This window comes from Tachyglossus aculeatus, chromosome 8 (assembly GCF_015852505.1).
Source record: "Tachyglossus aculeatus isolate mTacAcu1 chromosome 8, mTacAcu1.pri, whole genome shotgun sequence".
Lineage (NCBI taxonomy): Eukaryota > Metazoa > Chordata > Mammalia > Monotremata > Tachyglossidae > Tachyglossus > Tachyglossus aculeatus.
In genome coordinates, this window is record NC_052073.1 from 19,770,964 (window position 1) to 19,789,270 (window position 18,307).

Genomic DNA, 18,307 nt, shown 5'->3' on the forward strand with positions numbered 1-18,307 from the left:
TGAGCTATATTCACAAGGAGACAAAAGGGAAGCACAAACTACAATTGTTAGCTACAATCCTGACCTCAGACGTTGGATAAAACCAAGTTTCTTGAATTGCTGCATCTCTTTCTGGGGTATCTCCGGGAGTCTACTGGAAAATAACTGGCTATAATACGGCTCTGTTCCTTAACATGTAACAAACTTAGTAAAATCTCTGCCACTCTTTATAAACACTCAAAAGTACAAAATTCACACCTTCCCTTTACACAATGGTAAATTAGCTGGAACAAAAAGTTATTCCCTCAATTGTTTCTGTAACACAATACGACTAATTAAAGAAAAATACCCACAGTGTAAATTTGAGTTGGCTGTGCTTGATTAAAATAAAAAAGAAGAAAATTTAGACACTCCCCTCCACCAACATCCCCTTACTTTAACAAGGCGAAAAGCAGCAGGAAAATTTAAGAGGATGAGCCCATGTCTGGGCTACAGCCCAAGGTTCTGGGTCAGAAAGAGGGATGGGAGGAATGAACATAGAATAGTAGCAGGATGAGAAAAGATGGTTGGAATGGCAGGAACTAAAGAAGGAGAAACTATCTCCCTGGAACTCTCTCCCCCTTCACACCCAAAAGACCATCACTCTCACCACCTTCAAAACCTTATTATAAGCATACCTCTTCCAAGAAGCCTTCCCTGACTAAGCCCTCATTTCCTCTTCTCCTGCTCCCTTCTGCGTTGCCATTGCACTTGGATTTGCTCCCTTTAATAATAATAATGATGGTATTTGTTAAGCACTTACTATGTGTGAAGCACTCAGCCCTCCCTCAACTCCCAGCACTTATGTACATATCTTTAATCTAGTTATTTAGTTGTCTGTCTCCCCCTCTAAACTGAAAGCTAACTGTGGGCAGGGAATGTGTCTACCAACCCTGCACACAGAAAGCACTCAATAAATACATTGATTGAAGTATGATTGATTGAGACAGAAACTATCCATTAATTTTTTGGGAAATAAATGCAAAAGATCAGAAACTTACAAATGCTTAATCCTAGCAGGGAACCAACTTTCAATTTCTCTATTTTCCCAATTCATTCATTCATTCAATCATATTTATTGAGCGCTTACTGTGTGCAGAGCACTGTACTAAGTGCTTGGGAAGTATAAATTGGCAACATATAGAGACGGTCCCTACCCTAAAGCGGGCTCACAGTCTAAAAATGTGAATGAAGCAGCGAGGCTTAGTGGAAAGAGCACAGGTTTGGAGTCAGAGGATGTGGGTTCTAATCCCGCTCCGCCACTAGTCTGTTGTGTGACCTTGGGCAAACCACTTAACTTCTCTGTGCCTCGGTTACCTCATCTGTAAAATGGGGATTAAGACTGTGAGTCCCATGTGGGAAAACCTGATCACTTTGTGCCCACCCCAACACTTAGAAAAGTGCTTGGCACATAGTAAGCACTTAATACCATTATTATTATTTATTATGGGTACACAGTCACCCCGTCCCCACTCTCCTGCCCATCCATGCCCCACCCCCTGCCAACTATAGTGGATCTGCAACAGACTTTAATCAGGATCTATGGGAGTTTAGCATTTACATCCAGTTGGAAAAATACTCATCTTTTATATTGGTTCCCCTAACATCAGAGATAAGATTCTGGATCTTAACATGAAAATATTTAACTCATGATGAAAATCTGAGACTTGTTGTTTTACTTATTGTTCACTAGTTGCCAGATTTGGGGATTTCTACTATGTACTTGCTTCCTAATTAAGTCAGGTGTTTTGTTTGCCCTGAGCCAAACCACTTGTAGAATCATTGTTGAGTGCACTTTCTCTTCTCAACACAGGTTTTTCTCCAGGAGATTCTTCCCATCTAGATTATTTTGAATTGCTAATATGCAGAATCGTCAGACAAATATAAGTGGTTAAAATTTGTGATAATTGCCCAAAACATTCTGCATTTTGAATATTCAATCAGTTTAATGGGTAAAGAGAACCCCTTTGTTTTTTTTAAAGGCAAATGTAAATAAACAGTGGATCTGTTTAGGATTATACAGGTAGCTTTGGGATGTCAAATTCTTATCAAATTCTTGTCAAGAGCAGTTGACTGATTGCAATTAGGTCGTTGCCTTTCAGGTAGCTGAACCAATTTCCCAGAGCAGATATAGGACAGGAGCTTCAGCTTTGAGATCCCAGGAAGAGTAAAGATTTTTCTGAAGGTGGCTTGACGGAATGAAAAAGGACTTTACAGATGAGACCAGTGAAGGATGAGTGACTGACATGACAGTCAGGATGGATACAGCTCTGTATTTTTTGGATTCCTGGTAGGCAGCAGACCCAAAAGGGACTTTGAAACAGGGGACATTCCATGGCATGGGGAACTCAGGGGATCATGGCCTGCTGGGGCTGATTTCTCTATTTATACTTACCCAATGAAACCATTTTATTTTGGCGGTTTTTCCCAAGAAGGCTGTTCTAAAGCAGCATGGTCTAGTGGAAAGGTCATGAAACTGAAAGTTCCCCACTTGTCTGCTCTGTCACTTCAGGCAAGTCATTTGATTTCTCAGTGCCTCAATTTCCTCACCTGTAAAACGGGGATTAAATATCTCTTCACCAGCCCTCTTAAACTGTAAGCTCCATGTGGGATAGGGACCACGTCAAATCTGATTATTTTGTATCTACCCCAGCATTTAGCATCATGCCTGGCACATAATAAGTGGTTAATCAACACTATTGTTTGTAGTAGTAGAAAAATTGTCCTAAGGTTAAATTTACCTTTGGAGATCAACCTAAAAAGTCATGCTTTGTCCATCCCAGAGTTCCCCCTTATCTGGGGACAATGGACTTCAAGATTCCATTCTATGAGGGACAATTTGTAAGGATTTGTGAAAACTCCTAATGCTGTAGCTTTCAGAGAGAGAAACTCCATTGCAGAATAACTTTAAAATATAGGAAGAGTGTTTGAAAACAGAAACTGGATCTGATAGGCAAAGGGTTTTATTCAGGTAAGGTGATCTAAGGCCACATTCTCTGCTCAGTTTGCTTATAAATCAGAACTGCCCATTCAGACTGTAAATTACTGTAATAATCTTTCCTATGAGTTGTTACCTTTTGTGAGTAGACAAATGAAGTTGGTCATTACCAAGTTAATTTTTTCTGTGTAGGTAGTCAATCTGGATAATTGAGACCAAAAAAAAAAAAAAACAAACCTGTTTTGGTGCCTGAATTATGCTGTCTGACTTCCCTCAGGATTACTTGAATCAAAAGAGGGCAAAAATTTCTGTTTTAGATTTTGCTTCAGAGACATAACCATTTTGATTTGGGCCTCAACCATTTCCTCACTCCTGTTTTACTAAGGATCAATCACTCAATCAATGTTATTTATTTAATGCTTATTGTATGCAGAGCACTGTATGAAGCACTTGGGAGAATACAAGAGAGTTGACAGACATGTTCCCTGCCCACAAGGAGCGTACAGTTTAGAGGGGGAGACAGACATTAAAAAAGATGATAAATATGTACATAAGGGCTGTGGGACTGAGGGTGGTGTGAATATCAAGTGCTTAAAGGAACAGATCCAAGTATATAGGCAATGCAGAAGGGAAAGGGAGTATGGGGAAAGGGGGTTTAATCATGAAAGGCCTCCTGCAGGAGATGTGATAAGGTGTTAAAGGTGTGAAGATGGGCCCACCAATCAATCAATCAATCAATCGTATTTATTGAGCACTTACCGTGTGCAAAGCAACATCTAGAGACGGTCCCTACCCAACAGTGGGCTCACAGTCTAGAAGGGGGAGACAGAGAACAAAACCAAACATATTCACAAAATAAAATAGAATAGATATGTACAAGTAAAATAGAGTAATAAATCCCTACAAACATATACATATATACAGGTTCTGTGGGGAAGGGAAGGAGGTAAGATGGGGGGAGGATGGAGAGGGGAATGGGGGGAGAGCAAGGAGGGGGCTCAGTGTGGGAAGGCCTCCTGGAGGAGGTGAGCTCTCAGTAGGGCCTTGAAGGGAGAAAGAGAGCTAGCTTGGCAGATGTGTGGAGGGCATTCCAGGCCATGGAGTTGATGTGGGCTGGGGGTCGACGGCGGGACAGGTGAGAACGAGGCACGGTGAGGAGATTAGCAGCAGAGGAGCGAGGGTGTGGGCTGGGCTGGAGAAGGAGAGAAGGGAGGTGAGGTAGGAAGGAGCAAGGTGATGGACAGCCTTGAAGCCAAGGGTGAGGAGTTTCTGCCTGATGCGCAAATTGATTAGTAGCCACTGGAGATTTTTGAGGAGGGGAGTAACATGCCCAGAGCGTTTCTGGACAAAGACAATCTGGGCAGCGGCGTGAAATGAACGGGCTCACAGTCTATTCCTTCATTCAATTGTATTTATTGAGCGCTTACTGTGTGCAGATCACTGCACTAAGTGCTTGGGAAGTACAAGTCTAGAAGGGGGAGAGCTGTGAGGCAGGGATTGTGCCCAACCTGAATCTGTTTGGGAGTGATAGTCACTAAGATTTTGCCTGGAAAACTTCCCTCAAAATGACAAACAAAAATATGAGGAAATGATGGTTTTGGTGAAATGTTTCGTATGAAGAAATCAGTTCCCCTGCCTAGACCAGGCCAGTTGCAAACTCAAATTGGTGTAATGCAATAAGCACCCATTTGAGAGGCAGAAATACAGAGTTCTAGCCTAGGTTCTATTGTGCAAGTCATTTGACCTCTCAACTTCAGTTTTACCGTCTATAAAATAGGATGAATAATAAGTTTATCCCTACTTAAATTACCCCTTGGCTTCAAAACAGTTTTTCCTGAAATATTTGGCAATTCCTCAGACTAGCAAGGTAAAGGCTGAGAGGAGACTTTATGGACTTTTACAAGCGAGTGTAAAAAAAAAATGTATCTAAGGATCCTTGACAGGGAAAATGTGAAGTCAGGAAATTATACCCAGAGAAAAAAGGCCAAGACCAGAAGGGAAGCTCCCTGGGGAAGTTTCTTGAATTGAAAAGTTGATTAGCTCCCATTTCTAATTCTAAAGAACTTGGTGGACTGCAGTAGGGCCTAACTTGAAATTTAACAGTCTAGTTTTAGCTGCTGAGCCTTGAGGTGACTTTTGGGTAGTTGCACTGGGAACGCGCTTTTGGTCTTTTGGTATTAACTTTTGAAGAGAGAATTTAAGGAGAACCTCCCTCCCTGGCCACCCAAAAGGCAACAGCTGTAATTCAGGAATACTCAGATGCTGGAGGGACACCATGACCAACTGCGATATTTACTTCAGATAGCTTAGTTGATTAAATAAATAGCAACAGAAATTACAGTTACAAATCCTCCAGAGGTTGCATTGAAAAGTAAACAGAAAAGACATCCTTCCTCAACTAATGTGGATTTGTTTTGCTCTCTTCCCACCAAAAGTATATTTATTTTGCCCTGTACAGACTTTTGATCTCTGAGTCTTACACCTAAACTGAAGTGGTTATTTCCTTTCCAGAACATCAATTTGCCATATTATAGCAGAGCAGAGTAAGTTTCCACACACTCTGAGAATTTACTCATCTTCCCCTCTTCTTGCATTGCCTCTTTACCCTCCTAACCCTATTCCTAACTCACTTTAATTCTTGACTGCCCTTTTGGCTCCAAACCCAAATTATCCCCATGTGAGAGGGATTGGGTCTGGTCTAATTAATTGTCTTTTATCTTCCCCCAAGTAAATTCTTTATAATAACAATAATAATGGCATTTATTAAGCGCTTACTATGTGCAAAGCACGGTTCTAAGCGCTGGGGAGATTACAAGGTGATCAGGTTGTCCCACGGGGGGGCTCACAGTCTTAATCCCCATTTTACAGTTGAGGTAACTGAGGCACAGAGAAGTTAAGTGACTTGCCCAAAGTCACCCAGCTGACAAGTGGTATAAGTATCCTAACAAAAGTCCAAATGAAACCTCCAGAATGTCCAAGAGGACGAATTTCTCTTACAGAGAGTGTTTCCTTTTCATTTCCTTTGCCGAATACTAAATAAGTAACTCATCTGTGGGGTGAGATTGAGAACTTCAAAAATGAAGAAGAAAAAAGAAAGAAGTCAGTGAGAGAGACACTCCTGCCCCAATTACCATATAAATACCAAATTGTATTCAAAAGGAGTCAAGGGACCTCAAAGTCTAATCAAAGCTGAATGAGCAGCCTCCTTGACTTAATCCAGTTCAACTATCCCTGGAACCACTAAGGTAAGTGGCACATCTGCTCTATCAAACTGTAGCACAGAGAAGCTAATGGCAGTCTTACAGGGGTCTCTAAGAAACGCCCTCAGAACAAACTGGAGAGAGGGTATGTGGTTGCAAAAATGTGCAGAAATAGAGTTCACCAGGCAAAAGGTATTGAAGGCAAAGAGATGTAGTAATCAATCAATCAATCAATCATATTTATTGAGCGCTTACTATGTGCAGAGCACTGTACTAAGCGCTTGGGAAGTACAAATTGGCAACACATAGAGACAGTCCCTACCCAACAGTGGGCTCACAGTCTAAAAGGGGGAGACAGAGAACAGAACCAAACATACCAACAAAATAAAATAAATAGGATAGAAATGTACAAGTAAAATAAATAAATAAATAAATAGATAGAGTAATAAATATGTACAACCATATATACATATATACAGGTGCTGTGGGGAAGGGAAGGAGGTAAGATGGGGGGATGGAGAGGGGGACGAGGGGGAGAGGAGGGAGGGGGCTCAGTCTGGGAAGGCCTCCTGGAGGAGGTGGGCTCTCAGCAGGGCCTTGAAGGGAGGAAGAGAGCTAGCTTGGCGGAGGGGCAGAGGGAGGGCATTCCAGGCCCGGGGGATGACGTGGGCCGGGGGTCGACGGCGGGACAGGCGAGAACGAGGTACAGTGAGGTGGAGGAGCGGAGGTTGCGGGCTGGGCAGTAGAAGGAGAGAAGGGAGGTGAGGTAGGAGGGGGCGAGGTGATGGAGAGCCTTGAAGCCCAGGGTGAGGAGTTTCTGCCTGATGCGCAGATTGATTGGTAGCCACTGGAGATTTTTGAGGAGGGGAGTAATATGCCCAGAGCGTTTCTGGACAAAGATAATCCGGGCAGCAGCATGAAGTATGGATTGAAGTGGAGAGAGACACGAGGATGGGAGATCAGAGAGAAGGCTGGTGCAGTAGTCCAGACGGGATAGGATGAGAGCTTGAATGAGCAGGGTAGCAGTTTGGATGGAGAGGAAAGGGCGGATCTTGGCAATGTTGCGGAGCTGAGACCGGCAGGTTTTGGTGACGGCTTGGATGTGAGGGGTGAATGAGAGAGCGGAGTCGAGGATGACACCAAGGTTGCGGGCTTGTGAGACGGGAAGGATGGTAGTGCCGTCAACAGAGATGGGAAAGTCAGGGAGAGGACAAGGTTTGGGAGGGAAGACAAGGAGCTCAGTCTTCGACATGTTGAGCTTTAGGTGGCGGGCGGACATCCAGATGGAGATGTCATGAAGGCAGGAGGAGATGCGAGCCTGGAGGGAGGGGGAGAGAGCAGGGGCAGAGATGTAGATCTGGGTGTCATCAGCGTAGAGATGATACTTGAAGCCGTGGGAGCGAATGAGGTCACCAAGGGAGTGAGTGTAGATTGAGAACAGAAGGGGACCAAGCACTGAACCTTGGGGAACCCCCACAGTAAGAGGACGGGAGGGGGAGGAGGAGCCTGCAAAAGAGACTGAGAAAGAACGACCGGAGAGATAAGAGGAGAACCAGGAGAGGACGGAGTCTGTGAAGCCAAGGTCAGATAGCGTGTTGAGGAGAAGGGGGTGGTCCACCGTGTCAAAGGCAGCTGAGAGGTCGAGGAGGATTAGGACAGAATATGAGCCGTTGGATTTGGCAAGCAGGAGGTCATTGGTGACCTTTGAGAGGGCAGTTTCCGTGGAATGAAGGGGACGGAAGCCAGACTGGAGGGGGTCGAGGAGAGAGTTGTTGTTGAGGAATTCTAGACAGCGCGTGTAGACAACTCGTTCAAGGAGTTTGGAAAGGAATGGTAGGAGGGATATGGGACGATAACTAGAAGGTGAGGTGGGGTCAAGAGAGGGTTTTTTTAGGATGGGAGAGACATGGGCATGTTTGAAGGCAGAGGGGAAGGAACCAGTGGAGAGTGAGCGGTTGAAGATGGAAGTTAAGGAGGGGAGAAGGGATGGAGCGAGAGATTAAGAAAGCAGGACTCTTTTGGCCAGTGTCAAGAGTCCTGAAGCTGATTACTTCTCAGCTTGACGAATCCTCAGAGAACTAGGTCATCCTAGGACTAACATTAAGGACCTTCCTGAACTCTTGACAGGAGCTGGGGGAGTCTTCAAGTTTCTTTGCTGTCTCTTGCAGTTTCCACCTGCCTTTTAGGCACAAATTCCCAGCCAGAGACTTTGCAGCTGGTAAATTCTCAGGTTTCCCACACTGTTTCCCAATAACTTAAGGGCTCTTCTTTCAGTCACCAAACAAATATTTATTGAATGCAGAGTTAGTTAGCAATGATAAGGGATGGTGCTTCTCAAGGAGATTACAGTCCAAAACAGAAGTCAAGATAGCCAAAGTATCATAAATCTGGGAGGTCAGTGCAATAGTAACAAAAGTGTGTTAAAGGAGAAGAGTGAATCAGGGCTTTACTCCATCAATTTCTTTGGTTTTTTTCCTCTGTCTCCTGGGTTGTTTCTGATATTCGGCTCTTTTCTAGCAAACTCACCAGACCAATGGCAAGAGCTGGGATTGTAGGCATTTTACTAAGTGAGCCTCAATGGAATGGTTCAGGTAAGGTCCACACTTTGTACTTCCCAAGCACTTAGTACAGTGCTCTGCACACAGTAAGCACTCAATAAATACGACTAAATGAATGAATGAGATAGAGGGCTGGTTTCAAATTGCTCCAAATCTCTAAAGGCAACATAAGCACAGTGGGTGTGTTGGTGGTGGGTTTCTGTGGGACATTTCCACTGTATCTTTATTTATAAAGGGTTTCTTTATCATCTCCATGTTTACAGATGAAGATACTGTTGCCCAGGGAGGTGAAGAATTTGTTCAAGGTCAAAGAGTAGATAGAGCTGAGACTCAGACTCTCTTTTTTCATTCAGTTGCTTGGCCTCTGTTTAATCCTTCTGTACAGGGAGGGAAATACACTTGCCAGCTAGCCTGATGTATTTATATTCCAAGGTTCATTCGATTATTATAGTAATTATCAGGTGGAAGGGTCTGACTAGGTGCCTTGGCAAGCTCTAGAGTTCCTAAACAGAGCAGGCTGATTAAAGCCCAGTGGGTAATGGTTTAGTAAAGAACAACCACACTTAGAGCATATCACTGCCTGGGACAGGAAAGAATCGTTATGCTAATCAGATAATTAGCTGCTTAGTCTGACAAGGCACAATAGGCCTTGACCATAAAGAAAAAGTGGAATTCCTGACACCTTTCTGCAACAAAGTTTAATGGGGGGAAAACTAGCCCATAGAGGACTTCCATGGTCTTTCTTTCTAGAAGCCCAGAGACTTTGTGGTCACCCCTTGGACTGTAGGAAAGCAGTCAGGATTATAGAAGGCTTAGGTGAAAAATCCTTGGATATTATGGGGCCTCTGCTCCCAGCATTTCCAACTGGAAAAGCAAAGTCATTATTTTCACCACCACAGAGTTTGAGCCTGGATTCCCAGTCTTGCTCATCTAGGTCTTCAACAAGTCCTTGGAGCTTGAAAGTAGGGCTGAAAAGACCCTGGGTTGGATTTGCTGACCTTTTACTTCTTTAAAGCCTACCTGCTACTCGCAAACCCAATAGCTCCCCATCTCCATAGCCTCACCTGCTTTTCACTTAAATACTCAAGATGAAACGTTTATACCTAAGTCACAAAAATACATCCAATACTTCCAATAACTGATTCAGAAACAGGCTGTCCCTGACTGAATATTTCCCTCCTCCTCTTCATAAGGTCTCTCCTCTCTATTGAACATTCACCTTTTCCTTGAAGCCTTCCCAGATTAACCTCAGATGGAAGGAGATGGTCTAATGGTTCCAGCTATTCCCTTAGCATTTACTGAGTATCACTGTGGCCTAGTGGAAAGGGGACGGGGAAGGAAATCAGGAAATTTGGGATCGATCTAACCAGGTCCACTACTTGCCTGCTGAGTGAACCTGGGCAAGTCATTAATTTCTCCATGCCTCAGTTTTCTCATCTGTAAAATAGGGATTAAATACTTATTCTCACTTCCCCTCAGGCTAAGAGCTCCATGTGGAACAGGGATTGTGTTTGATCCGCTTGTACTGTATCCACTGCAGTGCTTAACATGGTGCTTGGCCCATAGTAAGCACTTAACATATAGCAACTATCATTATGTATTTATCTGTAAATGTGGGTATGTCTCTGATCTCTTATGGTGTTTTCATGTTCCATGTCTTTATCATTCCTAAAATGTTTGCATATTTCTTGCACCCCCTAGTAGACAGAAAGCTCCTCTAGGCAGGGACCACAACTTGCCTCTCCTCTGAACTCCCCACCGTGGACACTATACCCAATGGGAGATCAGTCAGTACTTCTGAAAGACTGCTAGTTAATGTAGTTCAGTGAAACCAACTGCCTACACCTGTGTTCTTCTTTAAGACATGGGAGGGTGAGGGTACTAAACCACAGGCTTAGAGGAGGGGGAAAAGATTTTTCAGATGTTGGAGCTACTATAACCCTGGAGAGCAGCAATTTCTTTTCCTCTCACTTGCCAGCACCTCTGGACCAATGGTTTCTTCAATGTAGCTTTACTCCACAATGCTGTCAGAAATCCAGGCAGTCATGTCACCTCCAGGAGGCCCTGGAATAAAGGGCGAGTGGGACTTTTTTTCCTACAGTATTTGTCACCATTATTTCTCTCACTATATCAAATTAAGACTTCTGATCAATTCCTTTGTGAAAACTTCAGATGCTTTCCCAAGCAGTTAATGAGTCTTTCTTCAGGAGCACAGTTGAGTGATTTTTTTCACCACATGAACTATCACAGCTCTTCAACACTAATCCACATTAGGGATTAGGAGATAAAGCCCAGAGCAAGAGGAGAGAATAGCTTAAAGATAAATGGACTAGTTTTACAGCACCTTCAGCTGCATCCTGGGTCCAGAGATAGCCCTTCCTATTTTCCACATTTTGGGGTCTGAATTTCAGATCAATTACAACTGAGAAACTTGGAGTAGTAGTCATTATATTCAGGACACTATAAAACACTGTGTTCTAAAAGGCAGAAAGGCACAGTGACTAGATTGTTATTTCTTCATGAAGTAGAATGGACAAATTTCTATCATTTCAATTGTTAGCCCCTTGTGGGCAAAGGATCATTCATGTTACTATCCCAGTGAAGAAATACAGTACTTGGCCCAGGAAAACAGGGAAGATGGGCCTGTGGGGTTAAAACTAGAACCCTAGTTGGGAACTGAGGGGAGAGGGGCCGTTGGCCACACCTTTTGATAATAATAACTGTGGTAATTAATTGCTTACTTTGTGCCAAGCACTGTACTAAGCATTGGGAAGATACAAGATAATAGGTCGGATATAGTCCCTATCCTATCACAATCTAAAAGAGAAGGAGAACAGACATTTAATCCTCATTTTACAAATGAAGAAACTGAGGAGTGGAGAAGTTAAGTGACTTGCCCAGGGTCACAAGCAGGCAGGTGGCAGAGCTGGGATTAGAATTTAGGTTCCCTGACTCCCAGATCTTTGCCTTTTCAATTAGGCCATACCGCTTTATACCCTGGAATCCAGGGACTAGTCTCTTAAAAGTCCCTGGCCATTGGGACTGGTTAGGGGCTGAGATTGTTATCGCAATATCTGCAAAACCTTTTCTTGTGTAGAGGAAGTCCTCTCCCATTGCTGTATGGTGAGTTGGTCTGTATGTTGCAGTGGTCTCTCAACAGCCCACAGCTATGCTGGATTGTTGTGCTGCATTGCAGCACTGTTCTAAACACTGGAGTAGGTAATAATAATAATAATGTTTATGGTATTTGTTAAGTGCTTATTATGTGCCAGGCACTGTTCTAAGTACTGGGGTGGATACAAGCAAATCAGGTTGGACACAGTTCCTGTCTCACATGGAGCTCATAGTCTTAATCCCCACTTTAAAGTTGGGGGAAACTTTAAGATGAGGGAACCCAAGGCCACACAGCAGACAAGTGGCAGAGCTAGGAATAGAATACAGGTCCTTCTGACTCCCAGGCCCGTCAGTAGGCCTTGTCACTCCTGCTATTTAATAATGATGGCACTTGTTAAGTGCTTACTATGTGCCAAGCACTGTTCTAAGCACTGGGGGGATACAAGGTAATCAGGTTGTCCCACATGGGGCTCACAGTCTTGATCCCCATTTTACAGTTGAGGTAATGAGGCCCAGAGAAGTTTAAGTGACTTTCCCAAAGTCACACAGCTGACAAGTGGTGGAGTTGGGATTAGAACCCATGACCTCTGACTCCCAAATCCGGGCTATTTCCACTGAGCCACGCTGCTTCTATTTGAACTCTACAGCAACCTGGCTAGTATACTAACTATTCACAAAGTCAGATGCTTTGGCAGCTTGTTTCAGTAGATGGTCCAGACTCTTTCTAAAGAGATCCAACCCTTGGTCTTGCCCCTATAACTAACAGCTGCATGAGTTACAAGAACATAATCCCCCGTAAATCACTGAAACTCCTCTGCTTTGCCTCTTCTGAAGATAACTGTTCTAGCTGCTTCCTTGCTCATGAGAAATGATATTTTCAATGTTTTGACATTTAAAATCTATGTTGGATACATTAGCTCTGTCTAAATTACATCCAGGCTGCAGTGACTCATGACAGACTGATTCTGTTTCAGGGTGCTGGGGACATCACAAACCACTCTTGGGGGCTTTTTTTGGCTGTAAAACCCATGGGAAAACCAGTTCCTTCCTGATAACCCCCTCATTCTCCTATGTTCCCCTGCACTCACTGTCCTGGTGGCAGCTCTCTGATTTTTCTAGGTAGACATTCCAAGGGGACTGGTGAAGGCAGCTCATTCTTTACCCAGCACTTATCACCTTAGAATTCTCGATATGACATGAATACTAAAAAGCTGAACATAAATCATAGCTCCCTGGTACCGTCATGGTATTGGCTGAGATGTCAAGCCCCCAGAATATAAAGAAAATGGAGATCACAGTTGTCTGCTACTCTTTGGCAGGAGCAGCCAGGAGAGAAGGAGGGCTGCAAATGAGGTGCCATTAACTGCACCAGGGTACCAGAGGCCTACAATTGTCTTTATTTCTAAAAGATACAGCTTTCCCCCACCTGCCATCAAGTGCTACTAATCCCAGGTCCACCACTTACCTGCTGTGTGACCTTAGACAAGTCACTTAACTCTCTTTGCCTCAGCTTCCTCACGTGTAAAATGGGGATTAAATACCTGCTCTCTTCTAGACTGTGAGCCTCGTGTGGCACAGGGACTGCGTCCGATTAACTTGTATCTACCCCAGTGCATTAGTGCAGTGCTTAATACATAATAAGTGCTTAACAAATACCATGAATAAAAAAACAAAGGTCATTGTCCCTTCCAGGACATACACTTGGTTCCATGAATTTTAGTAGAAGTTTCCATAGGACACCATTCTGTTCTATTACATTTCACAGAACACACATCTCTTATTTCCAAGTTGTCAAAGGAACCTCCAGGATACAGACTGCAAACTCACTGTGGGCTGGGAACGTGTCTGTTTATTGTTATACTCTCCCAAGTGTTTAGTACAGTGCTCTGCACATAGAAAATGCTTAATAAATATGATTGAATGAATGAATGAATATCAGCAGCCACCCTAGATATGGGGCAAGGCCAATTCACAGTTTGAGGGCAAAAAGGACCAGTACACCCTGATTTTTATTCAAGCTCTTTCTAAGCCTGGTAGAGTCACACTAGACTACAAGTCACTAAATAGTTGCACTTATTTCAGCAAAATGCACTTGCAATCTGAATTTCAAAATGGAGCACATGCTATTGAGAAAACATGCAGCTTTTTCAGGTTTTAATTGAAGTATAACATTATGGACCATCTGACCAAAAAACAGTTAAAATAGTTTACAAAGGAAAAAAAAATCCAAAAAGGGATTTCAAAAAGACCCACTTGCAGTCATTCTTCACCTTCCTCTGGGGCAGTCATATTAGTATGTATCAAGAGTAGTAATGTGAGAACCTCAGGACAGTTTTATTAATGATACTTTTCCTCTGTCAGCACCTATGAATGGAGTTTTCCTTTCTCTACAACATGCTGAATAGCAAAAGCATAGAGCACCAGAGCAAAAATCAGTGAGTAGTGTTCTCAGGCTGGATGAGTAAGAGCTGGGCAAAACTGAAGAAAAAGGTGCATTTTTAATCAATCAGTCAAGGGCATTTATTGAGCACCTGGGATAATACAACAGAGTTGGTAGACATGTTCCTGCCCCACCAGGAGCTTTACAGTCTAGAAGGGGAGACAGACATTAAAATAAATTATGAACATATACATAACTGCCATGAGGTATTTGTTATTAACTGAATAACAGACTATCTTTTGCACAAATTGGCATCTGTTAATTGAATCAACAATTTGGGAACTTTAAGTTTTGAAGCTGTACTCAAAGAATCAAGTAAAGGTATCTACTGAGCACTTACTGTTGCAGAGCACTGTAGTAATGCTTGGGAGTGTACAATAGTGTATGTAGATACAATCCTTGCCCTAAAGGAGCTTACAATGTGGCTAGGAAGTCAGGTACAAAATAGTTTACAGATAGAAGAAAAGAAAAATAGATATGTATATCTTCTCCCATGCCCTTCTACTACACCCTAGCACTTGGATTTGCATGCTTTATTCACCCCAACCTTCAGCCCCACAGTACTTATGTACCTATAATTTATGTCTGTTTCCTCTGTTTCCTCTCTCGACTAATCTCCCTGTGGGCAGAAAATGTGTCTACCAACACTGTTATAGTGAACTCTTCCAAGCACCTAGTAAGCACTCAACATTTATGATTAATTGATAATACGATTAAGTGCTTAAAGAGTATGCTATGTGATACAATGGGTTCAGAAGTGCTATGGGTGGATGTGAGTGCAAAGTGCTGAAGCGGTAGTTGGGGAAATAAAACCTGGGAAAAAGAGAAGTTAAATGAAGATCTCCTGGAAGAGACATATGCAGAATTACATTTCAGAAAAACGTTCTGGACAGTAAGATGAAGCACGGACTGGAGAGGGGAGAGACTGTAGGCAAGACCAGTGAGAATGATAACAGTAGTCAAGAAGAGCTCTGATTAAAACCATGGTGGCCATTTGGATGGAGAGGAAGGGGAAAATCTTAGAAGTGTTGTAGAAGAGGAATATATAGGATTTGGCAGCAGCCTGAATATGAAATAGAGGTAGAACTCAAGGAAAATGCCAAGTTTTCCGTCTGTAGAGGAGGGGAAGCTGGTGATGGTATCAACTGTGATGGGAAAATTGAGGAGAGGATTTGGGAGGGAAGATGAGGCATTTAGTTTTAGACATTTATCTTAAGGTACTGGCAGAATATCCATGAGGAGATGTCCCGGAGGCAAGGTGAAATATGATATTTCAGAGAAGGAGAGAGCCTGGGGCTAACAAACAGATTTGGAAGTCGTTTACATAGAGGTAGAAGGCAAAGCTATAAAAGCAAAGGAGATCCCCAAGGGGATGAGTGTAAAGTCAGAAGAGATAGGAAGCCAGAACAGAGCCTTAATTATTAATTTCCCAGTATCCTGAGCCATATTATCTGTAGACAGTAAGGACCTTTTTGGCAGGGATTGCATCTACCAATTCTGTTGTACTGTACTTTCTGAAGTGCTTATTACAGTGCTCTGCATACAGAAAGTATTTAGTAACTACCATTGATTAATTATCCCTTCACCCAACTCTAGCACTTATGAACTTACTGACACACTCCTTAAAATTCATGTATATATGGCTACTCAATTTAATTTATTGGAGAAGGAGCTTGGCTCAGAGGAAAGAGCATGGGCTTGGGAGTCAGAGGTCACAGGTTCTAATCCCAGCTCTCCGCCACTTGTCATCTGTGTGTCTTTGGGCAAGTCACTCAACTTCTCTATGCCTCAGTTCCCTCATCTGGAAAATGGGGATTAAGACTGTGAGGCCCATATGGGACAACCTGATTTTCTTGTATCCCCCCAGCACTTAGAACAGTGCTTGGCACATATTAAGCGCTTAACAAATGCCATCATTATTATTATTATTTAGACCACTCTAGTAGTAAATATTTTTGTGTTTGTCTTTCATATTAGAGTGCGAACAAGGAATGTGGGGGCAAGGAATGTATTATTTCATACACCCAAGCAAATAGGCACTCAATAAATGCTACTACTATTCCTCAAGGGACACATGCAGTTACGGGGTGAGAGGCAGAGGAAGAGCCAGAGAAAACGAACTACAAAGGAGAGGCCAGAGAGGAAGACACAGAACCAGAAGGGAACTGTCAGTAAAACCAAGGTTATAAAATGTTTTGAAGAGAAAACTGTAGCACTGCAATAAATGTTATTTTAGCACAAAATCTGAGGCCTGGAAGGGGTGCTATAAATCCAGTTCATCCCACTGCCTCTGGCAGGAGTGCAATTATGCTATCTATACCTGGATGCTGAGTAACTGACTATTTTTAAAGATTATTCCACTTTGCTAAGCAGCCCATTCCAGTGTACAAGAAAGGTAACAATTGCCTTGGGCTGAAGATTGAGTCTTTTCCCTCTTGATACGTCCTCAGTGGAGATAGAGAAGTGTTGGACCTCAACAACTAAATAAAAGCTGTTCAGTGCTCTGAAAACCATTATTAACAATAAAATAATAATGACATTTATTAACTAGTTGCTATGTGTCAAGAACTGGGCAGATACAAGTTAATCATGTTGGACATAATCTGTGTTTTACATAGGGTTCACAGTCTTAAGTAGCAGGGAGAATAGGTACGTAATCTCCATTTTACAGATGAGGAAACAAGAGACCCAGAGAAGTTAAGTGACTTACCCAAGGTCCCACAGCAGGTAAGGGTGGAGCCAGGATTAGAAGCCAGATCCTCTGACTCCTAGGCCCAGGCTCTTTCCACCTGGTCACACTGCTTCTCAGTAACTCCCCTCCTAAATAACTTCTTAATAACGTCCCTTTCAATCTTTTCTTCTGTAAGCTGAAGGATTCAATACATTTCCTAGAGTGGACACTATTTTTCCAACCTTTTATCCTGTTCACTGCTTTCCTCTGAAGTAGGAATTTGCCATGCAATGCTCTCTTTTATCTTTTGGTCAAGATATAAGATGCAACAGATGGTCCCATGATTTCTTGTCACTCTTGTCTCCCTCTCCAGGTTAATACCTTCATATCCTTCTTATTTCCAATGGTGGTCATTTCAGTTCTGAACACCATTATCGCCAACCAGCTCATCATCATGTTCAAACAGGCCGCCCAACAGAACCAAGTGTGCACCATTGGAGGGCAGCAGACCATGCTCAGCATGTCCATGGAGCCCAGCCGCGTCCAAGCCTTAAAGCATGGAGTCCGGGTTTTGCGTATGTATCTACCTTTGCTTTATGGGAGAGGTACAGTGTATCGTTCTGTAGACTGTCAATCAATATAATCTACTGAGCACCAACTATGTGCTATGTACACCCTTGGAAAAGTACAATGACATTAGAAGGCATGATCCCTGTCCTTTTGGAGTTTGCAGTCTACTGGAGGAGACTACAATCTTTACAAACATAACTATCTTTGCACTATGGAAGAGGTGAAACAGGGATATTTGGGGGTTCCTCTAGACCTACCAAGTAGATTTTCCCAGCTGGAGGTGGGGAGGAATAATGCCTTTGAAAACTACAGCCTTGTGGGCTTTAGTGGAAATATGGTGTTATGTATTGTAACACTATGCAAATATTTTTATTTAAAATATTAAAATATGCTATTGCTTGACTTCTGTCTTTGATTTTAAGTTATTTGAGAATGGGGTTCTTTCTAAATTTTCTAACACCCTAGTACGTAGTCCAGTCCTGAACAAGTGAGTGTTCAATTAACAAATGATTTGGACCTCAAAATTTGGCCAGAAATTTACTTATAGAAGTAGAATTTATAATGGTATTGAGTCAAGCACCAAACTAAGCACTGGAGTCAGCATAAAGTAAGTGCATTCAAACAGAGTACCTGAGCAGTGTGGCCTAATAAATAAAGCATTGGTCTGGGAGTCAGAAGGACCTGGGTTCTAATCCTAGCTCTGACACTTTGCTGTGAGTCCTTGGGAAAGTCATTTAACTTCTTTGTGCCTCAATTAATCAATCATATTTGAGTGCTTACTATGTGCAGAGCACTTTA

General features: G+C 42.8%; 1 protein-coding gene across 1 annotated transcript in view; it reads left to right on the plus strand.

The window, feature by feature from the left end:
• Positions 1–18,307, plus strand: part of NTSR1 (neurotensin receptor 1) — a 90,366-nt gene that overhangs the window by 55,540 nt on the left and 16,519 nt on the right. The window contains exon 2 of the mRNA XM_038750744.1: positions 17,313–17,514. Within this exon, the coding sequence (XP_038606672.1) occupies positions 17,313–17,514 (202 nt within the window). The remainder of the gene's footprint in view (positions 1–17,312; positions 17,515–18,307) is intronic.